We start from the raw sequence: 25,138 nt of genomic DNA on the forward strand, positions 1-25,138 counted from the left end.
TGTGTCTGCCCCCACCAAGGACCCCTGTCCCCAATCTGTCCCCCTCCAGGGACACGGGGGACCCCGTCCCCTTGTGCGGTGAAGGGACGGGGTGACTGCCAAGGTCAGGGCGGGTGGCGGTGGCAGTGGGGGCTGTAACCCCTCCTGTCTCACGGGAGGATGGAGGGGACCCCCGTGTCCTCACCTGGGGGGCACAGGGCTCCCTCCGGCCGGCACCAGCCCCCTACAAATTGCCGAGCCCTGGCGTGGGGCAGGATCCTGCCGCCGGGGGCAGCTGCCAGGGCCGTGGTGTCCATGGTTAGCGAGTGACCCCGGGAGGGGAAAAACGCCACCGGGGACACGTTCAGGACACGGCCACGAGCCGCTGGCCGGCGGGTCCCCGTGGCAGGGACAGCCATGCCGGGGTGCCGGCGTCGCCCGGTGTTTAGGGTACAGGCCGAGCCGGTTGTGTTTGCTCCGGGTGTTTACAGTAAATCCCTCGCGGGGATCTCAGCAGCTTCTTTCCATCATAACTTGGCGTCAGGTTTCAGGCCGGGGATGCTGCCGGTGGGAAGCTGCCAGCTCCTCCTGGCTCTTGCATCCCTGCTGAGATTGGGAAGTGGGGGATGCTCGGCCCTGTGCTGCCCCCGATGCTCCCGCTCCCTGCCAGGCTCCGGGTGGGAAATCCCCGCGATGGCAAACCCACCACCGGGGGGGCCGTGCCACGTGGGTGCCCGCGGTAGCCTCGTGTGCCCCGTTAGCCCGCCTGGGCACCGTGCCGGGGAGTTAATGGGAGCGACCTTGTGGGTAACCACATGTCCGTGGGGGGAAGATGCTCCCCCCCCCCGGCTGCCCCACAGCTTGGGGAAGGGGGAAATCCCTCTGCACCCCCAGCCAGACCCCCCCGGGTGGGGCTGGGATGTGATCGGTGGGGCGAGACAGCCGCCCGGGCAGCCAGAGCTCGTTAACATCACCGCTCGCCGCGCTGACGGACGTGTCGTGCCCCGGAGAGCCGCAACGCGCCGGCTGCCTGTCAGAGCCACTCGCGTCTTCCCAGACAGCCCAACCCGACTGCAGCCCCCTCTGACAGGCAGCACCGGGATATTAAACCCCCCCGAGCATCGCTGCGGCCCCAGCCATGGGCACAGCGGGGGGACCCCTGGGTCACAGGGGGGGTTTTGAGGGGGCAGCTGCCCCATCCCTGCTGCCCACGGCGTCCCCCTCTCGCCACCCCAGTCTGCGGCAGCATGGACATCCGCAACGACGTCTCCCAGCTGCAGAAGCTGGAGAACTGCTCCATCATCGAGGGCAACCTGCAGATCCTGCTGATGTTCACCACGGGCGCCGAGGATTTTCGGGGGCTCAGCTTCCCTCGCCTGCTCATGATCACTGAGTACCTGCTCCTTTTCCGCGTCTACGGGCTGGAGAGCCTGCGGGATCTCTTCCCCAACCTCTCGGTTATCCGTGGCACCAACCTCTTCTTCAGCTACGCCTTGGTCATCTTCGAGATGCCGCATCTGCGGGACGTGGGGCTGCACAGCCTGGGCCACGTCCTGCGCGGCTCCGTCCGCATCGAGCGCAACCAGGAGCTTTGCCACCTCTCCACCATCGACTGGGGGCTGCTGCTGCCCGACGCCGTGGACAACACCTACATCGTCGGCAATAAATTGGCCGAAGAATGCGCCGACGTCTGCCCGGGCATCCTGGACGTGGAGAAGCCGTGCGCGCAGACCAGCGTCAACGGGCAGCTGGATTATCGCTGCTGGACATCCAGCTTCTGCCAGAAAGGTGGGTGCCGGCGGCGCGGGGCTCGATCGTGGCGGCTGTTTTGCCGGCGTGGTGTTGGTTTGCGCCGCGGCGGCTGTGGGGTAAACTGGGAGGGCACTGGGGAAGGCTGGTGGAGCCACCAGGGGATGGCAGGCCCCGGCACGTGGCCATCGCTTCCTTGTCGCCGGGAGCGCGGCCCGTGCCAGTGGCGTGGCGGGGGTAACCGGATCCGCGCTGTATCATTCTCCGGAGGAGAGGCCAGCTCCTGGTTGCCCTGTTTTCCCAGCAGGGAGGTAAATACGGGCCCCTCCCGGGCTCGTTTGCTGTAAACAGGAGAGCCGGTAATGAAATATATACTATAAACACCGATCCTTATCGGCGTTGTAACCTCGGCTGCTGCCCCGGTGCTGGGGCTGGGGCTGAGCATGGGCTGAGCCTCACCCCATCCGTCCGTCTGTCCGTGCAGCCCTGCAGGCACCCATCCAGCGGCTCACACGGCCGCCCCTCAGCCCAGCTGTCCGTCTGTCCACTCACCGTTGGGCTGTCCCTCCATTCCCCCACCCGTTCCTGCATCCGTCAGTCTGTCCCTGCCTCCGTCCATCCTCCATCACTTCATCCTTCCATCCTTACATCCATCACTTCATCCTTCCATCCTTACATCCATCCCTCCATCCCTGCATCCCTCCATCTCTTCATTCTTCCATCACTGCGTCCTTCCATCCCTCCATCCATCCCCTTCATCCCTCCCTCCATTCCTGCATCCCTACATCCCTCCTTCCATCCCCCTCTCCATCCCTCAATCCCATCATCCTTCCATCCCTGTATCCCTCCATCCTTACATCCCTCCATCCTTCCATGCCTCCATCAGTCCCTACATTCCTGCATCCCTCCCTCCATCCCTGCATCTCTCGATCCATCCCCACATCCCTCCATTCCTGCATCCCTGCATCCCTCCTTCCATCTCCCTCTCCATCCTCCATCCCTCCATCACTTCATCCTTCCATCTCTCCATCCCTCCCTCCATTCCTGCATCCCTCCATCCTTCCATTGCTTCATCCCTGCATCCCCCCACTCCTCTCTCCATCCTTGCATCCCTCCATCCAGTCTTGCATCCCTCCCTCCCTCCATCCCTCCACCCCTCTCCCCTTGCCCCCCAGAGCCAGAGGGTGTCAGCAGCCACCCCCCAGCCCTCCCCACCTCTTCCCTCTCACCCCCTGTGTGATTCCCAGACCCCCAGACCCTCCGCGCTGCCCCAAGGCCGACCGATCTTCTCCCGGAGGCTTCTCCTCGCCCACGGCACTGTCTCTCTCCCCGCAGTGTGCCCGTGTGGCGCGGGCTCGGCGTGCACGGCGGCGGGCGAGTGCTGCCACGCCGAGTGCTTGGGGGGCTGCGGGCGACCCCGCGACAACCGAGCCTGCGTCGCCTGCCGCCACTTCCACTTCAACGGGCACTGCCTGCCCTCCTGCCCACCCCGCACCTACGAGTACGAGGGCTGGCGCTGCGTCACCGCCGAGTACTGCGCCAGCCTCCGCAAGGTCTCCGACAACCCCCGCGACGCCTCCAAATTCGTCATCCACCAGCGGCAGTGCCTCTCCGAGTGTCCCTCGGGCTACACCAGGAATGAGAGCAGGTAGCGGGGGGTTCCCCAGTGCCCCCCAGCACGGGTACGGCGGTGGCAGGGTGCCCGACTCACGTCCTGTCCCCCATCCTCCTGCCCGCAGCATCTTCTGCCACAAATGCGAGGGGCTGTGCCCCAAGGAGTGCAAGGTGGGCACCAAGACCATCGATTCGACACAGGCGGCGCAGGAGTTGGGGGGCTGCACCCTCGTCGAGGGGAACCTCATCATGAACATCCGCCGGGGCTGTGAGTGCCGGATCCAGACCCCCCTGCCGGGGTGGGAGAGCTGCTGCGGGGTGCAGGGGGTGAAGGAGGGGGGGGTTTTTCCCTTGCAGGGTGAATTAATGAGGGGGTGCCCCTCTCCCCGAGCTCATGCCCGCGGGTTGTCCCCAGATAACCTGGCCTCGGAGCTGCAGAGCAGCCTGGGGCTAATCGAGACCATCACGGGCTTCCTGAAGATCAAACACTCCTTCGCCCTCGTCTCTTTGTCCTTCTTCAAGAACCTCAAGCTGATCCGTGGTGACTCCATGGTGGACGGGTGAGGACGGGGTTGTGGGTTGGGGACACACACGTGGGTTTGGGGGTGCCCGTGCCCACCGCCTCTACCCATGTCTTCTCCTCCAGGAATTACACCCTGTACGTCCTGGACAACCAGAACTTGCAGCAGCTCTGGGACTGGAGCCACCACGTCCTCTCCATCCCCGTGGGCAAGATGTACTTCGCCTTCAACCCCAAGCTGTGCCTGGCCGAGATCTACCGCATGGAGGAGGTGACGGGCACCAAGGGGCGGCAGAACAAGGCAGAGATCAACCCCCGCACCAACGGGGACCGGGCGTCCTGTGAGTACAGGGACGGGGACACCCGGCAGCACCGCGACCCCCTGCCTGAACTCGCCCTCCTCTCCACAGGCAAGACCCAGACCCTGCGCTTCATCTCCAACGTCACCGAGTCCGACCGCATCTTCCTCAAGTGGGAGCGGTACCGGCCCCCCGAGTACCGGGACCTCCTCAGCTTCATCGTCTACTACAAGGAGTCGTAAGTGGTCCCCGCCCCCTACTTGTCCCCAAGAGTTTGGGGACCTCACCCTGTGGTGTCCTTGTGTGCTGGTGGGTTGCTGGACATCAGGGGGGTCGTGGGGCTGGGAGGGGGTTCTGGGACCATCCCCAATGCCCGGTGTGGGGCAGACCCTTCCAGAACGTGTCGGAGTACGTGGGGCAGGACGCCTGTGGGGCGCAGAGCTGGAACGTGCTGGATGTGGAGCTGCCACTCAGCAGTGAGCAGGCGCCGGGGGTGGCTCTCCTCAACCTCCGCCCCTGGACCCAATACGCCATCTTCGTCCGCGCCATCACCCTCACCACCGCCGAGGAAGGACGCAACTACGGGGCGCAGAGCGAGGTGGTCTACATCCGCACCATGCCGGCGGGTAAGGGGCTGGGGAGGAGGACGGGGATGCCCGTGGTGGTCCCTCAAAGATGGATTGACGCCCCAGTGTCCACCCAGCCCCAACGGTGCCCCGGGATGTCATCTCCATGTCCAACTCCTCCTCCCACATCGTGGTGCGTTGGAAGCCGCCGACGCAGCGCAACGGCAACATCACCTACTACCTGGTGCTGTGGCAGCAGCTGGCTGAGGACATGGAGCTCTACGTCAATGACTACTGCCACAAAGGTCAGGGCAGGCAGGGCAGGCAGGGCTGCCTGGGACACTGGGATGGGGATGCTCCTACCAAACTGAGCTCCAGCAGCGCTGCCAGCCCTGCCTGTCTCTGCCTGCAGGTCTGAAGCTGCCCACCAGCAGTGCCGACACCCGCTTTGGGGATGGGGACGGCCCCGAGGTGGAGCAGGACGCGGAGGAGCGGTGCTGCCCCTGCCGCCCTGCCGACGGGCAGCTCCGCATGGAGGGCGAGGCCGAGTCCTTCCAGAAGAAGTTCGAGAACTTCCTCCACAACTCCATCATCATCCCCAGGTGCCGTCTGGGGGGGTCCCTGTGTCAGGATGGGGTCCCCCAAGTTGGGTGCGTGGGTCTGCCCCAGGTGGGGGGTCTGGTGGCTGCTCCTGGCAGATCCTTTAACCAATTTCCTGCTGTCTCAGACCACCCTGGAAGGTGACATCCATCAACAAGAACCCGCAGAGGTGAGTGGTGACCACACAAACCTGGAGGGTCTCCCCTCCCCTGCTCGATTTTGGGGGACATCCCAGGCGTCCTGGCTCCCCACCACCTCCTGTCCCCATCTCCCGCAGGACCCCGAAGCGGCGCAGGGACGTGGTGGCCATCACATCCCCAGCCAACGCCTCTTCGGCAGAGCCGCCGGCCCCGAGCCGCACTGGGGGCGAGCCCAAACCTGACTTTCAGATCTTTGAGGACAAGGTGGTGCGCGACCGGGCGGTGCTGTCGCGGCTGCGGCACTTCACCGAGTACCGCATCGACATCCACGCCTGTAACCACGCCGCACACACCGTGGGCTGCAGCGCCGCCACCTTCGTCTTCGCCAGGACCATGCCGGAGCGTATGTCCCATCAGCCTCCCCCCTCCCAAGCCCTGGCTCGGCGATGCTGGGATGCTCTGGGCTCCTGGTGAATTCCAGGGGATTGGCAGAGGGTTGGGGTCTGGGTGATGTCCTCAGAGCTTGACCCCCCCTGTGCCCCCCTCCAGTGCAAGCTGACAACATTCCCGGCAACGTCACGTGGGAGCCGGCCAGCAAGAACAGCGTCCTGCTGCGCTGGGAAGAGCCCAGGAACCCCAACGGGCTCATCCTCAAGTATGAGATCAAATACAGCCGTGAGAGCGAGGTGAGGACCATCCCCCGCCAGCACCCCCTGCCCTGACAGGTCTGGTGAGGGGGCACAGCTCCCTTCCCCTTCCCCTTCCCCTTCCCCTTCCCCTTCCCCTTCCCCTTCCCCTTCCCCTTCCCCTTCCCCTTCCCCTTCCCCTTCCCCTTCCCCTTCCCCTTCCCCTTCCCCTTCCCCTTTCCCCTTTCTCCTTTCCCTCGTCTTGGGGGGGCTGAAGCCCCCTTTGCCACCCCCCCACTGTCCCCTCCAGGAGGTCACCACTGTCGTCTGTGTCTCCCGTCACCGTTACTCCAAGTACGGGGGGGTCCACCTGGCTCTGCTCCAGCCGGGCAACTACTCGGCCAAGGTCCGGGCCACCTCGCTGGCCGGCAACGGCTCGTGGACAGGGCTCGTCAAATTTTACATCCTGGGCCCAGGTACCCGCGGGGGACAAGGGGGACATCAGTGGGCTCCCCGGCTGTGGGACAGGCAGGGAGGGGGGACTGTGTGGGGCTGGGGAGCTGGGGGTCGGGGGGGGTGGTGGATGGGCACTGGGCAGTTGGGGGGTGGTGGTGGGATGGGGAGAGGGAGGGTTGGGGGATGCTGCTGGGTTTGGGGAGCTGGGGGGCAGGGAGTGCTTCAGGGCTGGGACACTGGGGATCAGGGGGTGCTCCTGGATTGGGGGAGCTGGGGGACTGGGGGACGCTGCTGGATTGGGGGACTGGGGGATGCTGATGGGCTGGAGACACCCTGAGATCAGTGGGTGCTGCTGGGCTGGGGAGCTGCGGCTCAGGGGATGCTCCTGGATTTGGGGAGCTGGGGATCAGGAGGATGCTGGGGGGATTGGGGGGACTGGGGGGTGCTCTGGGACAGGGACACCCCGAGATCAGTGTGTGCTGCTGAGCTGGGGGGCTGGGGGCAGCGTGTGGGGGGGCGATGGGTGCTCAGACCCTGGCCCACGGTCGCTGGTCCCGGCAGCCGAGGAGGAATCCGGCAGCTTCTACGTCCTGCTCACCGTCACGCCCGTGGTCCTCATGGTGCTCATCTCCTGCCTCGCCATCTTCCTCTTCTTCTACAACAAGAAGAGGTAACGTCCCCCCTCTCACCCCCCAGGGCTGGGCTGGGCCCCGATCCAGCCGTGCCAGGGCTGGGGAAGGGTGGTGGTGGGGTGGCATGGTGCCCTCGCCCCCCCTCCTCTGAGGGCTGCCCGGCTCTGGCAGGAGCAACGCCGGGTACCCCAGCGGGACACTCTACGCCTCCGTCAACCCTGAGTACTTCAGTGCCTCGGACAGTACGTAGGGACGGGCAGGGGTGTCCCCCGGGGTCTGCGGGGTCGTGCTGGGGGGGTGGGGTGGGGCGGGGATGGAGATGGGGATGGGACGGGATGGGGAGGGGATGGGGTTGGAGATGGGATTGGATAGGGATGGAGATGGGGATAGAAATGGGATGGGGATGGGATGGGGATGGGAATGGGATGAAGATGGGGATGGGATGGAATGGGGATGGATATGGGGATGAAGGTGGAGATGGGGATTGGATGGGGATGGGATTGGATGGGGTTGGAGATGGGGTTGGGATGAAGATGGACCTTGGGATGGGATGGGGAGGTGGACAAGGATGGGGACAAGGATGGAGATGGGGATGGAGACAGGGATAGTGATGGGGGTGGAGATAGGATTGTGTGAGGATGGAGGTGGGGATGGTGACGGGAATGGGGATGGTGACAGGGATGGAGATGAGGATGGTGAGGGGGACGGGGTGGTCTCCCCGCGCCCCGCAGTGTACATGCCCGATGAGTGGGAAGTGTCGCGGGACAAGATCACGGTGATCCGGGAGCTGGGGCAGGGCTCCTTCGGGATGGTGTACGAGGGGCTGGCACTGGGGCTGGCCGCTGAGGGCGAGGAGACCAAGGTGGCCCTGAAGACGGTCAACGAGTTGGCCACCATGCGGGAGCGCATCGAGTTCCTCAACGAGGCCTCCGTCATGAAAGCCTTCAAGTGCCACCACGTGGTAGGTGGGCGGCCGAGGGGGGATGGAGGGGAAATGGGGGGGGTCCGGCCACTGACGTGCCACCCCTCTTTGTCCCCCCAGGTCCGTCTGCTCGGCGTCGTGTCCCAGGGCCAGCCAGCTTTGGTCATCATGGAGCTGATGACGCGTGGGGACCTGAAGAGCTACCTGCGCTCGCTCAGGCCCGACGCCGAGGTGAGGGGCTGGGGGGGTGCCGCAGCATCCCACGGGCGAAGAGGTGCCCACCCTGTTCCCGGGGGGGTCTTGGTGTGTGTGTGTGTGTCCCCAAACCCCAACTCTCTGTGCGTGATGCAGAACAACCCCGGGCTGCCGCCGCCGTCGCTCAAGGACATGATCCAGATGGCGGGAGAGATCGCCGACGGCATGGCCTACCTCAACGCCAACAAGTTCGTGCACCGCGACCTGGCTGCCCGCAACTGCATGGTGTCCGAGGACTTCACCGTCAAGATCGGAGGTGGGTGGGCAGTGGCGGGGAGGCTCGCTGCCAGCCCCGGCCCCTCCTGCTGCTCACGCCTTCCTCCTCCTCCACCAGATTTCGGCATGACCCGGGATATCTACGAGACTGATTATTATCGGAAAGGGGGCAAGGGGCTGCTCCCCGTTCGCTGGATGTCCCCCGAGGCCCTCAAGGACGGCATCTTCAACACGCAGTCCGATGTCTGGTAGGTTGTTGGGGTGCGGGGGAGTCGCTGGGGGGGGAAGGTGGGATTTGGGGGACGTCCCCCCCGCTGAGCATCGACGTGCCGGCAGGTCCTTCGGCGTGGTGCTGTGGGAGATCGCCACGCTGGCCGAGCAGCCCTACCAGGGCATGTCCAACGAGCAGGTCCTGCGCTTCGTCATGGACAACGGCGTCCTGGAGCGCCCCGAAAACTGCCCCGACAAACTGTGAGTGTAGCGGGGGGACCGCCACCCCCTTCCCCGGACCCTCACCCTGCTGCGGGAAACGCCTGGGTAGGGGGAACCAGCACCCTGGATCCTCACCATGCTGGGGAGGGGGAAACCAGCACCGAGCCCATCACCTTGGCCTCTGGTCTCTGCCGCCGTGGGGTGCCAGGGCGCCCCCCAAACCCAGCGGGTTCCCTCTCTCCCGCAGCCACGAGCTGATGTGCCTGTGCTGGCAGCAGAACCCGCGCCAGCGTCCCTCCTTCGTCCAGCTCCTGGAGAGCATCAAGGACCACATGGCGCCCGCTTTCCGCACCCTCTCCTTCTTCTACAGCCCCGAGAACCGCCGGCGCGGCTCGGGGGAACCCTCCGACGCCGAGACGGAGCAGTCCCCGGCCGAGGACGAGCCCCCCGCGTCCCCCCTGCCCGCCCGCAAGGACCGCAGCCCCGGCCGGCTCCCCAACGGGACGGCCTGACTCTGACCCCGGGGTGTCCTCGGACTCTGCACCCCCCTTCTCCACCCATCCTCCTCCAGCCGCGCCCCCCACCACCAGGACCCCCCCCCACCGCGTTATTTATTGCTTCCAAGGGCCCGGCCGAGGAGCGGGTGCCTTGGGAGGGGGGTGGCAGGCAGAGCGAGGATGCTCCGTAGGGTGCGCTTCCCCTGAGGAATAAATTGGGGTGCCCCAAGTTGGGGGGAGGGAGTGGGGGGCTGCCGGTTGGGAGGAGACCACCCTGGTCTTTCCTTATGGTTATTTTTTTGGGGGGGGGAATGGATTTCTGGGGGTGGGCAGCGGGATTTGAAGCTCAGGGTCCCCCCACCAACCTGCCTCCACCACCGCTCCCCACCCACCCAGCAAACAGGTCAGTAGTGCGGCCCCCCCCCCCCCCCCCCCCCCCCCCATTTTACAGGTGGGGAAACTGAGGCACGGGGCAGCCCTGCAGCGGGAGCCGCCTGGGGCCACCCTCGTGCCTCCCCCCAGTCCCTGGCACTGGGACCAGTGTCAGGGCTGTGCTGGTCTGCAGAAGGGGCTTCACTGTCTAATCTGTGGGATGAGCGTGAATAAAGGGGGACGAAGCTCGGCCGTGGCGGTGCCTGGTTTGGGGGGGGGGTCACAGGGAGGGGGGGTGGTACACGGGGATTTCCACTCCCCCCTCTTCCCTCCCCCACCAACCCCATCCGCTTCCTGCACGCCCCAGCTGTGGCTTTGCCCTGCGGTGCCCAAACTGGGGGCGTTTCTGGGGAAAAACGTCAAAGCGCTGGAATCCAGGAGGACGTGGCGGGCGGCAGCCACTGGCCGGCTCTGGTGGGGGGGGGTGTGTGTGCTGTGGGGTCTTGGGGGTGGGGGGGGTGTCACCCCAGAGCAGAACTGTGACCCCATGGGTGCCACTGGGGGCTGGTGTGGGTGGGAGATGGGCCCCGGGGTGGAGGCACACGGGAGGAACTCAGGCTGAGAACGTGCTAAACTCAGTGCATGGATGAGCCACCTCCGAGGTGCTTTGGGACAGACCTGGGGACAGGCAGCAGCCAGGTGGGGATGGGGACCCCCTGGGGGGGGAGGAGGAGAGTCCCCACCACCAAATGTCCCCCCCGCCCCCATCTCCAGCCTCTCTGCATCCCAACGTAACGGGGCTGGGGGAAGAGCCTGAGCCAGGGCGGCTCCGTCGCGCTTCCAGATTTTTGGGGCACGGTCTGGGGGGGTGTGACAGGTTGGGGGGCTCTTGGTGGCCCCGGGAGCCCGGGGGTGCTGGTGTGATGTCCCCTGTCCCTTAGGTGCAGCCTGGTCCTGGAGAGGAGCTGTGCGTGTGTCCGTGTGTGCACACACGTGTGCACGTGTATGTGTGTGTGCAGGCGTGTGCCGCGGTGTGGTCGGGGGTGTCAGGATGCTGCTCTGTGGGGCTGGGGGGTGCGGGTGTAGGGTGCCAGAGTGCAGGCAGGGTGAGGGCAGGGCACAGGCATGCAGGCAAGGTGCAGGGGTCTAGGTGGGAGTCTAGGCAGGGTGCAGGGGTCTAGGCAGGGTCTAGGCAGGGTGTAGGTGGGGTGCAGGTGGGGTGCAGGGGTCTAGGTGGGGTGCAGGCAGGGTCTAGGCAGGGTGCAGGGGTCTAGGTGAGGTCTAGGCAGGGTGCAGGGGTCTAGGCAGGGGTCCAGGCAGGGTGCAGAAGTCTAGGCGGGGTGCGGGCAGGGTTTAGGCAGGGTGCAGGGGTCTAGGCGGGGTTCTAGGGAGGGTGCAGGCAGGGTGCAGGGGTCTAGGCAGGGTGCTGGCAGGGTGCAGGCAGGGTGCAGGCAGGCGCCCTGCTCGCTGCCCGTGTGCGGCGGGACACCGTCCCCGCGGGGCGGGGGGCTCCGGGCAGGGCTGCGGCCGAGCGCGTGTCTGTGTGTCCCCCCCCAGCGCTCCGGGGGCTTCCCGGGTCCCGAGTGCCGGTGAGTCACGGCCGGGGGGGTCTCCGGGGCCGGGGCGGTGCCGGGGCGGGGGGAGCCGCCGGCCCCTCCCGAGAGGCCGGTCCCTGCCTTGGTTTTAAGCCCCGCACGGCCCCGTGCTCGGGCTGCCGGGCAAGTGCGAGGGAGGGCGGCACCGGCTCCAGCACCGGCTCCAGCACCGGGTCCGGTACCGGCTCCAGCACCGGGTCCGGCCCCGCGATGCCGCCGCTGCCCGCCTGGCTCTGCCTGGCCGCGCTGCTGCTGCCGCTGCCCCTGCCCGCCCCGGGCGCTGCCGGTCCCTGCCCCCGGCCCTGCCGCTGCCCCCGGGCCGGGATCCTGCTTTGCCGGGAGCCCGGTACCGTGGGCAGCCTGGCCCGGCTGCTGCGCACCGGCGGCTTCACCGACGTGTGAGTGGGGACGGGGCGGGGGGGCAGAGGGTGATGGAGAAGGGGGTGATGGGGCTGGGGGACCGGGGGGGATGCAGTGATGGGGCGGGGGGTGATGGAGCTGGGGGACAGGGCGATGGAGATGGGGGCGATGGGGCTGGGGGTGACAGGGATGCGGGTGATAGAGCTGGAGGACCGGACGGGGGGTGACGGGAATGGGAGTGACAGAGCTGGGGGACCGGGCTGGGGGGCTGGGGGTGACAGGGCTGGGGGTGATGGAGCCGAGGGATGCAGTGATGGGGCGGGGGGTGATGGAGCTTGGGGACAGGGTGGTGGAGATGAGGGTGATGGAGCTCGGGGCTGGGGGTGACGGGGCTGAGGGATGTGGTGATGGGGTGGGGGGCGGTGGAGCTCGGGGACAGGATGGTGGAGATGAGGGTGATGGAGCTCGGGGCTGGGGGCGATGAGGCTGGGGGTGATGAAGCTCAGGGACCAGGCGGAGGGGCTGAGGGTGACGGGGCTGGGGGACGGAGAAGGGGGTGATGGAGCTGGGAGTGACGTGGCTGAGGGGTGCGGTGATGGAACGGGGAGTGGTGGGACTGGGGGTGATGGGGCTGGGGGTGACGCGGCTGGGGGCCGCCGGTGATGGAGGTGATGGGGCTGGGGGTGTCGGGGCTCAGGACGGTGCGATGGGGCTGGGCTGGGGCAGCGACAGAGCATTGAGTGCTGTGGGGCCGGGATGGCTGTGGGGAGCGGGGGGGGATGGAGGCTGCAGAGATGGGGGGGGGGGCCCTGCTGCATCCCCCCTCCCCAGGGAGCGAGCGAGGGGCTGGGGGCAGATCTTCACCCCCTCCCACAGCGATGGCAGCGGGAGCGATGGGCTGAGGGCGCAGCGGGGTGCTCGCGCAGGGAGCTGTGGGTGCAGGGGGGGGAACACTGAGCCCCTCGTCCCCACCCTGGCGGGGCTGTCACCCTGCCCCAGGGTTGGGAGTCTGAGGGGGGGGGACCCCGAATTTGCTCTTTTGGGGGGATTCTGCTCTCGCTCATCCCCCTGTTCCAAGGTGGGGAGAGGAGGGCTGGAGTGAGGAGGGGTGAGGAGGGTGCTGGGGGGCGTTACGGGGTGCTGGGTGATGCCGGGGTGCCCGGTCTCCTGGGTCCTCCCCCCGCGCAGCCCCGGCTGTGCCGCATTGCCGGGGGGTGGCTGCGGCACGTCGCTGTGCCTCAGTTTCCCCCGCGGGTCAGGGGACGCTGCGCCGCGGGGCGCTGCCAGTTCTTTGTTCGCTGGCTGGGGGGGGGCGGTGGCGGTCCCCGAGAGACCCCCGGCCCTCCCGCTGCCCCAGCCACCCTCGTCCCTCCCATCCCCACAGCCTCATCTGTGGGGGTGGCGATAGGGACCCTCCCCACCCCCGGGGGTCAGTGGGACCAAAACCCCCCCGATGTGGGTCTGACTCCCCAATTAACCACTAAAATTTTGGGGTTTGCAGGGGAGCCCCTGGGGTGGGGCAGGTGGGAAAACCCCACACCTGCTCCCAAAGGGGCTTTTCTTCACCCCCTGCCTTGAGAAAAGGGGATGGGGGGGGAACAGCTTCATCACCCCCAGCCTCATTGCCCCAATGTGGGGTGCGAGGAAAGGTGGGGACCCACGGGCGAGTGGGGCTGAGACCCGGCAAACTCGCTCTCTGGGTGAGACCGTGGGCTCCAAGCGGCGGCTCAGCCCCGGCCCCATCCCCTGCTGCCATCTCGACCCCCCCTGACCCCCCTCCCAGCTCCTCCCTGTCTGCCCAGGGGAAACTGAGGCACAGCGGGGCAGCTCAGCTCCGTCCCTGTCCCCAGCCGTGGGCTGGTGCAGGGAGGGGGAGAGCCGTGGCCCCCCACTCCCCTCGCCCCCTGCTTTGCCGGCAGCCCCTGGCGCGGGGGGGTTTTGGGGCTACTCCCCCGATCCCCCCTCGTTTGCTTTCCAGCATCATCGAGAACCAGCAGCCGCTGACGACCTTGACCCGGGCTGACACCAGGATGCTGCGGGACCTCAGGAGCCTGTGAGCACCCCGGGGTGGGGTCCCTGCTTAGAAACAGGGGCAGGGGGGCGCTGGTGGATGGGGGATCCCCAGAGCTTGATCTCGCTGCGGGGAGGCAAAGGGGGGTGCTCCCAGGGTGGGGATTGGGGGTCCCCAGTGCGGGTGCTCAGCCCTTTCCTCCCCCAGCACCATCTCCAGGTCGGGGCTGCAGCACGTCTCTGCCGACGCCTTCCTGGACACCCCCAGGCTGAGCCACGTGTGAGTATCCCCCCCCAGATTCCCTCCCCTAACTCCCCACCATCACTTTTAGGGTTCAGCCCTGGCGCAGGGTGGCTGGTCCCCGCGCCCAGGCAGAATCGATGGTGTCCCGCTGCCCACGGGCGCAGCGCTGGGGCCGGGGGGGCCGCGGGGGGCTCTGCCGCTGAGTGGGAAACCATCGATCCCCCCCCTGATTGGCAGGCGGCTGCCGGCCCCCCTGGCAGCTCCGTGTTGTCCCGGTGCGGGAGGGGACCCCATAGAGGGAGGGGGGACACCCTGTCTTGGGGTACGTGGGGTGCAGGGAAGGCTGGTGACACCCTGGCAGAGGTGGTTTTGCTTGGTCACGGTGTGACAACGGTGGCCCCGGTGCTGTCCCGTGCCCCGGCCAGACCCCTGCAAGGTGGGGGGGTGATGCGGGCTGGGGGTCTGCGGCGGGAAGAGGGGGGGTGACGGGGTTTGTCCCGGCAGGAATCTCTCCTCCAACGCGCTGCACAGCCTTTCCTGGAAAACCTTCCAGCATCTGCCCCTGCAAGAGCTGTGAGTGATGGCGGCGGAGATGGGGGGGCGGGTGGGGGGAAGGTGGGTGCGGAGCATCCCCTGCCTGGGATGGACCCCGGGGTGATGTGGAGGCAGGGACAGGGCTGGGGACGCAGCGAGATGGCAGCTGTGACAACCCCGGGGGTGACCCCTCGCGCACCTCGGGGGGCACGGGCAGCGCTGGGTGCAGGAGGGATGCCCGTGGTGCTGTGGGGGGGGGTGTATGACCCGGAGCTGGGGTCACCGCCCCCCGTTTGACCCCTCATCCTCTCCCCTGCCCCGTCGCAGCATCCTGGTGGGGAATCCCTTCAACTGCTCCTGCGGCCTGCGCTGGCTGCAGCTCTGGCAGAACGGGAGCCGGGCTGAACTGGGCAACCAGTCACTGGGCTGCTGGGAGGGCAGCGTGCTGGTCCCGCTGGGCAACCAGCCCCTCCGCGCCTGCGGTACGTAACAGCGGACCCCGCCGGGTTTGGGTGCTTGTGTCCGCACCCCCTCCCGCCCAGAGCCTTGGGGACAGAGTGGGGATGTGGCCCCGCTGAGCTCCTTCCCCTCGGCAGAGCCCCCGAGCGTCCGCATCGAGCCCCCCGACGCGGTGCTGCGCCAAGGGGACGGTGTCAACCTCACCTGCCACATCGCCGCCACCGAGCCACCGGCTACCGGGGAATGGGTGGTCCCCGAGGTGGGACCTGAGCCGCCCGTCGTCACCAAGGCAAGCTCAGCCTCGCCGGGGACCTTCCCGGCAGCACCGTCCCCGCCGCAGCATCGTCTCACTGGTGTGGGGGGGATGGAGGATGTGCAGGGGGGGGGTGGGGGGGCTGTTTGCTCACCCTGTCCCCCACAGCTCTCGGCCTGGGAGATCGTCTTGGAGATCAACAACGTTTCCTCCAACCTCAACCACAAAGAGCTGACGTGCCGGGCCGAGAACGCGGCAGGGCCGGCGGAGGACAGCGTGACGCTGAATGTCACCTGTGAGCAGCCCAGAGGGGACCGGGATGGCGTTTGGGGTGAGGGGGGGGGGGTCTGGCTCAGGGGACCCACCTGGCTCTGTCTCCCCCAGTCCCCCCCGTGATCCTGCTCCTGCACGAAGCCATCCCCCAGCACTTCTGGTGCATCCCCTTCTCGGTGGACGGCAACCCGGTGCCCAGCATCCGCTGGCTCTTCAACGGCACGGCGCTGCCCGAGGGGCCCTACATCCACACCCGCATCGTGGAGTACGAGCACAACTCCACCGTCCTCCACGGCTGCCTCCAGCTCAACCGGCCCACGCACGTCAACAACGGCAACTACACCCTCCTGGTCCGCAACCCCCTGGGCTCCGCCGCCCGCAGCATCCAGGGGCGCTTCATGGAAAACCCCTTCAGCTTCAGCCCCGAGGAGCCCATCCCAGGTAGGGACCGGCAAACGCTCCCCCCGGAGCTCCCCGCCACGTCTGGGGTGCAGAAGTGGGTTGTATCTGGCTCTGCCCGCCGGCTCCAAGCAAGCCCCCGTGTGCCTCAGTTTCCCTGGGGGGGCGGGGGGAGGCCGGGGTGCTCTTAACGAATGTTTCTCCTTTCTCTCTCCCTTTGGGCTGCACCAGTGTCTCTCTCGCCTCTGGGTGAGTGACCGGAGATGCTACTCCGCGTAGACACAACCCCAGCCCCCCCTCACCCGCCCTGGGCGTCCCCCTCCACACCAGGGCTGATGCTGGGGTACCCCCCACCTTGCTGGTGCCACCCCAGGGGACCCCACGGTCACCCCACGCCCTTCTCCCTGCCCCAGGCACCAGGAACAGCTCGCTGGAGGGGCCCATGGAGACGACGGACGAGCACGCGTTGGGGGTGAGGGGATGGCATGGGGGGGGCCAGGACACCCGTGGGAGGGTGGCACAAATCCTTAAGGGACAACCAAACCAGAGCCGGGTGGGATGGGGACATGCGATGGGGATGAAGGACAGAGCCCCGCTGCCTCAGTTTCCCCTGCGGCAGCTCCTGGGACTTGCGGCCACCTCCGCCCCACCGCGGGCTGGGAGAAGGGACCCGGCGGCACCCCAAAAGGTGACACCCCCCCCCCGTCCCGGCTGTCCCCAGGTCTCGGTGGCCGTGGCGCTGGCCGTGTTCGCCTGCCTCTTCCTCTCCGTCATGCTCATCGTGCTCAACAAGTGCGGGCGCCGCTCCAAGTTCGGCATTAACCGTGAGTCCCCTCGCCCGGCGCCGTGGGGGGACTCGGGCTGCGGCGTGGGGACACCCCGGTTCCCGCATCTGCGGGGCGGCCGGTGCCGGGCCGGGTACCCGGGTTGGGCCACAGCTGCGGGGATGAGGGACCGGGGAAGGGCGGGGGGCGGACACCGTGGATGGGGACCGTGGCGAGGTGCCGGGTCCCCCCCGGCAGCGCGGGCAGCAGCTGCTAATTCACTCCTGGAATGGATTCAGCCTCTAAATGGGTTTGATCGGGCCCCCGGGGGCCGGCCGGGGCGGGGGGATGCTCGGCAGAGCCTGGCGCTGGCTGCGCTGGCTTTGAGGGGAGCAGGGGGGGCTGCGGGACCCTTCCCATGGCCTTGGCCTTGTCCCCGCAAGGCTCGGCCGTGCTGGCCCAAGAGGACGACCTGGCCATGTCGCTGCACTTCATGAACTTGGGCAGCAGCCCCCTGTCCTCGGCTGAGAGCAAGCTGGAGGGGCTGAAGAGCAACTTCATCGAGAACCCCCAGTATTTCTGCGACGCTTGTAAGCGCCGGGGCTGGGGGGGGACGACGACGACGACACCCCCACGACCACCGTGGTGGTCCCCAAAGATCCTCCCAGGAGCGGGGGGCACTGATGGGTGGGGGTCCCCCCCCAGGCGTACACCACGTGCAGCGGCGGGACATCGTGTTGAAGTGGGAGCTGGGCGAAGGCGCCTTCGGGAAGGTTTTCTTGGCCGAGTGCTACAACCTCCTCCCGGAGCAGGAGAAGATGTTGGTGGCCGTGAAGGTGAGGAGTTGTGGCGGCGGGGGGGTGACGTTTGTGGTGTCGGCAGCGGGGGGGACACACACCGTGTGCCGCCAGGCGCTGAAGGAGGTGACGGAAAGCGCCCGCTTGGATTTCCACCGCGAAGCCGAGCTGCTGACGGTGCTGCAGCACGAGCACATCGTCAAGTTTTACGGCGTCTGCACCGAGGGCGAACCCCTCATCATGGTCTTCGAGTACATGAAGCACGGCGACCTCAACCGCTTCCTCAGGTGGGCTGGGGGGCACGGGGGGGGGGTGTCCTGGGGCCCCCCCCCCGCCTTTTGCCGCTCCATCAGCGCAGCCAGCCTGCTCCCTGCTAATGCAGCTCCTTGCAATATTGATTAGATTAACTGTCTGAGAGGCTTAAATAGAGAGAGATTGGCCATCAGCTGGAATAAGCAGAGACTTTTCGATTGCCCCCCCAGGTATTGCTGCTAGACGGGGGGGGCACGGGGGGGCTGCCAGAGGCATCGCTTTAGTGGCCGCGCTGAGCTCTGAGACGTGGCTTTTATGATTATTGTTATGGGAGTTGGCATTAATGGTTCTGCCGAGCAAAAAAAAAAAATAAAACCAACACACACACACACACACACAGACACACACACACACACACACACACACACACCCCGCCCCCCCCCTGCCCCCCCCCAGCTCCCGGCCGCCCCGGCACGGCTGTCAGCCACACTCGGCGTCAAAAGCGGAGTGGCTAGAGGCGGCCGGAGCGCACTGGCCCCCGGCCCGCGTCGCACGCGTGGGCGCGTTCGCCCCGCTGGCCCGTGGGGGTGTGCACCCCCCCGACACGCAACTCTCCCCCCCCGCTCCGTGTGACGGGTCGTGTGTGCGCACACGTACAGCCCCTTCCCCGGCGTCTGGGCACACGCGTGCTCGGCTTCTGCCTGTGCGTGCACATGTGTGTGCGTGGTCTTGCCTGGCACGTGTGAACACACACGTGCGCTTTTTCCCTCTACATGCACACGCGTGTGCACGCTCTTGCCTGGTACATGTGCACACACATGTGCGCTTTTCCCCTCTACATGCACATGTGTGTGCACAGTCTTGCCTGGCATGTGTGCACATATGTGCACGCTTTTTCCCTCTACATGCACACGCGTGTGCACACTCTTGCCTGGTACATGTGCACACACATGTGCACTTTTCCCCTCTACATGCACACGCGTGTGCACACTCTTGCCTGGCACGTGTGCACATATATGCACACTTTTCCCCTCTACATGCACACGCATGTGCATGCTCTTGCCTGGTACATGTGCACACACATGTGCGCTTTTCCCCTCTACATGCACATGCGTGTGCACACTCTTGCCTGGCACATGTGCACAAGCGTGTGCACTTCCCCTCTACATGCACATGCGTGTGCACACTCTTCCCTGGCATGTGTGCACATATGTGCACGCTTTTCCCCTCTACATGCACACGCATGTGCATGCTCTTGCCTGGTACATGTGCACACACATGTGCGCTTTTTCCCCTCTACATACACACATGTGTGCACACTCTTCCCCAACATGTGTGCACACCTTCTCCTTGTACATGCACACGCATGTGCACACTCTTGCCTGGCACGTGTGTACACACGTGTGTGATTTTTTTTCCCTCTACATGCACACATGTGTGCACACTCTTGCCTGGCATGTGTGTACACATGTACACCTTTTTCCCCTGTACATGCACATGTGTGTGCACACCCTTGCCTGGCACATGTGCACACACATGTGCACGCTCTTCCCCGACATGTGTGCACCCTCTCCTTGTACATGCACATGCATGTGCACACTCTTGCCTGGCATGTATGTACATGTGTGCACCTTTTTCCCCTGTACATGCAGACATGTGTGCACACTCTTGCCTGGCACGTGTGCGTGTGCATACACGTTTTTCCCCTGTACATGCACACACGTGTGCACACTCTTCCCTCGCATGTGTACACACATGTACACCCTTTCCCCTGTGCACACACACACACATGCGCTTCCCCTCTGTGCGTGCACAAGCGCACGCCTTTCCCTTGTGTGCACACACACACGGGAAGGATGCAGATGTGCACATGCGTGTCGTCCCCCTGTGCACACACACACGTGTGTGTGTGCACGCCCTTCCCTGGCCTGTGTGCACACAAGTGCAGCCTTTCCCTGTGCACGTCTGCGCCTTCCTCCCGTGCACACACACACACGTGCACACCATTCTCTGGCGTGTGTGCACACAAGGGCAGGCCCCTCCCTGGTATCTGTGCACGTATGTGCACGCCCTTCCCCTGTGTGCACACACACACGTGCACACCGTTCCCTGGCACGTGTGCACGTATGTGTGTGCCCTTCCTCTGCGTGCATGCACACGCACGCACCCCTTTCCCTTGTGCATGAACACACATGTGCACATCCTTCTCTGGTATGTGCACACATATGTTCATGCCCTTCCCCATGTGCGCACACACACGTGCACACCCTTCCCTGGCACACATACACACACACACGTGTGCACACCTTTCCCTGCCACGTGTGCACATATGTGTGTGCCCTTTCCCTTTGCATGCACACACATGTGCACATCCTTCTCTGGTATGTTCATGCCCTTCCCCTGTGCACACACACATGCACACGCATGCCCTTCCCTGGCACACGTGCATGTGTGTGTGCGCCCTTCCCCTGTGCATGCACACACACGTGCACATCCTTCTCTGGCATGTGCACACGTGTGTGCATGCACACATGTGCTCACCCTTCCCCTGTGCGCGCACACACACACGTGCACACCCTTCCCTGGCACATGTGCACACTCCCGCGCACCCTTCCCCTGTGCACACGCGCACACACACGTGTGCACACCCTTCCCTGCCATGTGTGCACATATGTGTGTGCCCTTTCCCTTTGCATGCACACACATGTGCACATCCTTCTCTGGTATGTTCATGCCCTTCCCCTGTGCACACACACATGCACACGCACGCCCTTCCCTGGCACACATGCATGTGTGTGTGCGCCCTTCCCCTGTGCATGCACACACACGTGCACATCCTTCTCTGGCATGTGCACACGTGTGTGCATGCACACATGTGCTCACCCTTCCCCTGTGCGCACACACACACATGTGCACACCCTTCCCTGGCACATGTGCACACTCCCGCGCACCCTTCCCCTGTGCACACGCGCACACACACGTGTGCACACCCTTCCCTGCCATGTGTGCACATATGTGTGTGCCCTTTCCCTTGTGCACTCACACACACGTGCCCATCCTTTGCTGGTATGTTCATGCCCTTCCCCTGTGCATTCACACACAGGTGCACACCCTTCCCTGGCACGTGCACACGTATGTTCGTGCCCTTCCCCTGTGCGCACACACACCCGCACACGTGCTTGACCTTCCTGGCACGTGGGTGCCTTCGCACGCCCCCCGCTCCCAGCAGCCCCTTTGCCCCCGCAGGTCCCACGGCCCCGACGCCAAGATGCTGGCCCAGGGCCAGGGGCAACCTCGCGGGCAGCTGACGCTGGCCCACATGCTGCAGATCGCCACGCAGATCGCCTCGGGCATGGTCTACCTCGCCTCCCTCCACTTCGTCCACCGGGACCTGGCCACCCGCAACTGCCTGGTGGGCCACGACCTGGTGGTGAAGATCGGGGACTTCGGCATGTCCCGGGACATCTACAGCACCGACTATTACCGGGTGAGCGGGCTGGGAGGGGGGGGGGACACGCTCCGTTGTCCCTCTTAGGTGCCTCCCAACGCGTCTCAGAGCCACAGAATCACTCAGGTTGGAAAAGCCCCTCGGGATCAGCGAGTCCAACCCTCAGCCCGACTCTACAAAGCTCTCCCCTACCCCACACCCCCCCACAGCTCATCCAAACGGCCCTTAAACACCCCCAGGGGTGGGGACTCCACCCCCTCCCTGGGCAGCCTATTCCACTCTCTGACCACTCTTTCTGGGAAACATTTTTCCCTCCTGTCCAGCCTGACCCTCCCCTGTTGCAGTTTCAAGCCGTTCCCTCTCGTTCTGTCACTAATTCCCTGGGAGCAGAGACCAGCCCCAACCTCTCCACAACGTCCTTTCAGGGAGCTGCAGAGAGTGATGAGGTCTCCCCTCCCCTTCTCCTCCTCACACTGAACATCCCAGCTCCTTCCATCGCTCCTCACAGGATTTATTCTCCATCCATATTGAATCATAAAATAGTTTGGGTTGGGAGGGACCTTTAAAGCTCGTCTTGGCCAACCCCCCCAGATGAGCAGGGACATCTTTGACTACACCAGCTCGCTCAGATCCCCGTCCAACTTGACCTTGAATATCTCCAGGGACGGGGCGTCCACCACCTCCCTGGGTGACCCGTGTCACTGTTTCACCGCTCTCAGCGTCAAAAATATCTTTGTTATATCTAATCTGAGACGCGCTTAACGAGCAGAGCTAGGGGATAGACATGGGGGGGGGTGTCCCTGCCCCACTGACGGCCCCACTGTGGGCAGGTGGGGGGCAGGACCATGCTGCCCATCCGTTGGATGCCCCCCGAGAGCATCCTCTACCGTAAATTCACCACCGAGAGCGATATCTGGAGCTTCGGCGTGGTGCTCTGGGAGATCTTCACCTACGGGAAGCAGCCCTGGTACCAGCTCTCCAACACGGAGGTGAGCGATTGCTGCCAGCGGGAGGATGAGGATGGCAGTGGGGTGTACCGGGGTGGGGGGACACAATCTCCATCCCCCCCCCCCCCCCTCTTTCTGCAGGCCATCGAGTGCATCACGCAGGGCCGGGAGCTGGAGCGTCCTCGCACGTGTCCCTCCGAGGTCTACGCCGTCATGCAGAGCTGCTGGCAGCGGGAGCCCCAACAGCGCCGGCCCATCAAGGACATCCACAGCCGCCTCCAGGCCCTCGTCAAGACCCCCCCTGTCTACCTCGACATCCTGGGCTGAGCGAGGACCCCCCACCCACCCTCCACTCTCTGCTGTCCCCCCCCAACCCTCCCCGTTGCTCGGGGACGCGGCTCACCCTGCCCCAACGGAGCCCCCTGGACTGATGCCTAAAGGGGGGGGGAGAGGGCTGAAACCTTATTTATAGTCAAAAATACCAGCCCACCCCCGCCGGGGGGCTGTGGGGCTGGGCTGGGGGACCCCCGAGGCTGTGCCCCCCCCCCGGGGTTGTGGCCGTGCCCCCCGCACTCTCTGGCATTTCTGCAGCGTGCTGGGATGGAGGCACTTGGCTGACGTGGGTTGGCTCTGGGGGGGCACAGCCCCTCCAGGCTGATGTGGGAGCCGGGGGGGGGCTTGGCTCTCCGGGGGGGCTGGGGGCACCCCGTGGCTTGACTGCTCCTTTGTCCCCCGTCCCAGGGGACACCCCGCGCTCGCCTGCTCTGCAGTGAAACCGGTTGATAATAAAAGTGCCCATCTCTCCCCCCGCGCTGGGAGCCGCCTGCTCCGGGGTGTCCGCCGGGCACGGGGCAGGATGGAAGGCTTTTGGGGAGAAAAAGGGGCTTTTTGGAGCTGGGAGGCTCCGGCTGGGGAAGAGGAGCTGGAGGGGATGTGCTGCCCCAAGGATCCCAGGGTGTGGGGATGATGTGTGCTGGGATGCAGGAAGGATGTATCCCCAGGATGCCGGGGTACAGGGATGAGGAGTCCCCAGGATCCAAGGATGCAGGGGTGACGTGTGCCCAGGACCCCAGGATGATGTGTCCCCAGGATCCCGGGATACAGGGATGAGGTGTTCCCAGGATCTCAGTGTGATGTGTCCTCAGGATCCCAGGATGCAGGGGTGAGGTGTACCTGGGATCCCGGGATGACATGTCCCCAGGATCCAGGGATGCAGGAGTGATGTATCCTCAGGATCCCAGGATCCAGGGGTGAGGTGTCCCCAGGATGCAGGGATGCAGTTATGCAGGGGCGACGTGTCCCCAGGATCCCGGGATGATGTATCCCCAGGACCCCAGGATACAGGGATGAGGTGTACCTGGGATCCCGGGATGATGTGTCCCCAGAATCCAGGGATGCAGGAGTGACGTGTGCCCAGGATCCTGGGATGACGTGTCCCCAGGATCCCAGGATACAGGGGTGATGTATCCCCAGGATCCCAGGATCCAGGGGTGAGGTGTCCCCAGGATGCAGGGATGCAGTTATGCAGGGGTGACGTGTCCCCAGGATCCCAGGATGGAGGGGCGACATGTCCCCGGGATCCCGGGCTGACGTGTGCCTGGGGTGCAGGGCTGATGTCCCCATCCCCAGCCCAGAGAAGGATTTTTTTGGCCATGCCCTGGGCCCCACCCTGGGCACCCCTCCAGGGATGCTCGTGCCATACCCCAGGTCCCCTCACCAAGGGCTCCAGGGCGGGGGGCAGGATGAGACTTCACAGCACAAAGCCAACCCCCCCCCCGTCCAAAAAGGAGCAAAGCCCTCCCTGCACCCCCTCCTCGGAGCCAGGGGGTTATCACATGCCCTGTAGCGGCCACTCCATCATCCTTCCCCGGGCTCTCCGGCCGCCTTGGTAATGGTTGAGACCTGGATCTGACCGTAATGGAGCTCAATTGATTTCATCTGGCTAATTAGGCAGCGCAGGCAGGGCCCTGGCAGCTCCTTTGTTACCCACCGTGACCTGAGATAAGCGGGAGGAAAGTGGGGTCGCAAGGGGAAACTGAGGCACGGTGGGAGCGCCCGGGGGGTTCCACGGTGGGTACATGCGGGGGGGGATGTGGGGCCGTGTCGGGTCACCGGGGCTGGATGTGGCATGACAAGAGCAGGAGGAAACCAGAGCTGTCCCCAGCGCCCTGCGGCTCCTCTAATCCACCCCCAAGCCCGCAGCAGGGCCACATCCACCCCCCCAGCTCTGTCTGGCCCCACATCTTCGCCGAGGGTCCAGCCCTGGGATGTGGGGATCCGGCGTGGGCAGGATCCGGCCCCGCTCGAGCGCAGTGCGGCCGGCAGAGCCCCCCACCTGCTTCCTTGGGGTCTCTCCAACCGCTGCCCGCGCTGATTTATGGCCTTTTTTCCCTCTTATCTAATTTGAAGAAGGAACAAGATTACAACCTTGAGCTTTTCCAGCCCCGCGCCGCAGATCGCCGCAGACCAACGCCCCAAAAGGGCCGGTGCGTGGGGGTGACACTCCCCCCCCCCGCAAGCAGGGTGGGCTTCCCCGCAGCCGTGCCTCAGTTTCCCCCATGGGGGTGGCTGTGCCTCAGTTTCCCCCCTTAAGATGGTCAGGGAAGGGTTAAGCCCCCCCCAAACCCAGCCCCTCTCCCTGAAGGGTTCAGCCCTGATTGATTTTATTCCCCCCCCTCCCGCTCCTCCTGCCGCAGTTTCTCCATTTCACCCCCTCCGGGGGGAGCGGTAATGGACTCTGGCAATGAGGTAATTAACGGCTCCGCTCCCTGCCAGAGCTGCCCGCCCCAGCGGCACCGCGGCCTGGCCCCGTTCTCGGGGGTCAATGAGGGTTTGGGGGTCCCGGCCCCCATCCTGCCTCTTCCAGCGCCGGTGGTCCACGGCCGCATCCTGCACAGGGGGGTCCCACCCCGGCCAAGCCACCCCCCT

General features: G+C 65.6%; 2 protein-coding genes across 2 annotated transcripts; both read left to right on the plus strand.

The window, feature by feature from the left end:
• Positions 1-1,112: 1,112 nt before the first annotated feature.
• Positions 1,113-9,666, plus strand: INSRR (insulin receptor related receptor). Its single transcript, XM_074853043.1, has 21 exons — positions 1,113-1,767; positions 3,064-3,376; positions 3,468-3,610; positions 3,758-3,902; positions 3,989-4,203; positions 4,273-4,399; positions 4,549-4,787; positions 4,865-5,032; positions 5,140-5,329; positions 5,455-5,496; positions 5,605-5,870; positions 6,017-6,153; positions 6,404-6,569; positions 7,111-7,219; positions 7,353-7,423; positions 7,913-8,142; positions 8,224-8,334; positions 8,455-8,614; positions 8,693-8,822; positions 8,911-9,045; positions 9,254-9,666. The coding sequence occupies exons 1-21, from the start codon at positions 1,227-1,229 to the stop codon at positions 9,516-9,518; spliced, it is 3,903 nt and encodes a 1,300-aa protein (XP_074709144.1). The 5' UTR covers positions 1,113-1,226; the 3' UTR covers positions 9,519-9,666.
• A 1,943-nt stretch (positions 9,667-11,609) lies between these two features.
• Positions 11,610-22,537, plus strand: NTRK1 (neurotrophic receptor tyrosine kinase 1). Its single transcript, XM_074853124.1, has 17 exons — positions 11,610-11,868; positions 13,809-13,883; positions 14,049-14,120; positions 14,589-14,657; positions 14,946-15,100; positions 15,215-15,366; positions 15,499-15,625; positions 15,715-16,044; positions 16,234-16,251; positions 16,416-16,474; positions 16,724-16,826; positions 17,210-17,356; positions 17,472-17,602; positions 17,678-17,850; positions 21,062-21,302; positions 22,094-22,252; positions 22,352-22,537. The coding sequence occupies exons 1-17, from the start codon at positions 11,681-11,683 to the stop codon at positions 22,535-22,537; spliced, it is 2,385 nt and encodes a 794-aa protein (XP_074709225.1). The 5' UTR covers positions 11,610-11,680.
• Positions 22,538-25,138: the final 2,601 nt, after the last annotated feature.

This window comes from Strix uralensis, chromosome 32 (assembly GCF_047716275.1).
Source record: "Strix uralensis isolate ZFMK-TIS-50842 chromosome 32, bStrUra1, whole genome shotgun sequence".
In the NCBI taxonomy this organism is placed as follows: Eukaryota; Metazoa; Chordata; class Aves; order Strigiformes; family Strigidae; genus Strix; species Strix uralensis.

Bases quoted from the DNA above. Each gene is read 5' to 3' on its own strand.
- INSRR (XM_074853043.1), top strand. From the start codon at position 1,227: ATGGACATCCGCAACGACGTCTCCCAGCTGCAGAAGCTGGAGAACTGC. The intron at 3,903-3,988 runs GTGAGGACGGGG...CTTCTCCTCCAG, and splicing joins GGTGACTCCATGGTGGACGG to GAATTACACCCTGTACGTCC. The intron at 8,143-8,223 runs GTAGGTGGGCGG...TTGTCCCCCCAG, and splicing joins CCTTCAAGTGCCACCACGTG to GTCCGTCTGCTCGGCGTCGT.
- NTRK1 (XM_074853124.1), top strand. From the start codon at position 11,681: ATGCCGCCGCTGCCCGCCTGGCTCTGCCTGGCCGCGCTGCTGCTGCCG. The intron at 15,626-15,714 runs GTGAGCAGCCCA...TGTCTCCCCCAG, and splicing joins CGTGACGCTGAATGTCACCT to TCCCCCCCGTGATCCTGCTC. The intron at 17,357-17,471 runs GTAAGCGCCGGG...GTCCCCCCCCAG, and splicing joins CCAGTATTTCTGCGACGCTT to GCGTACACCACGTGCAGCGG.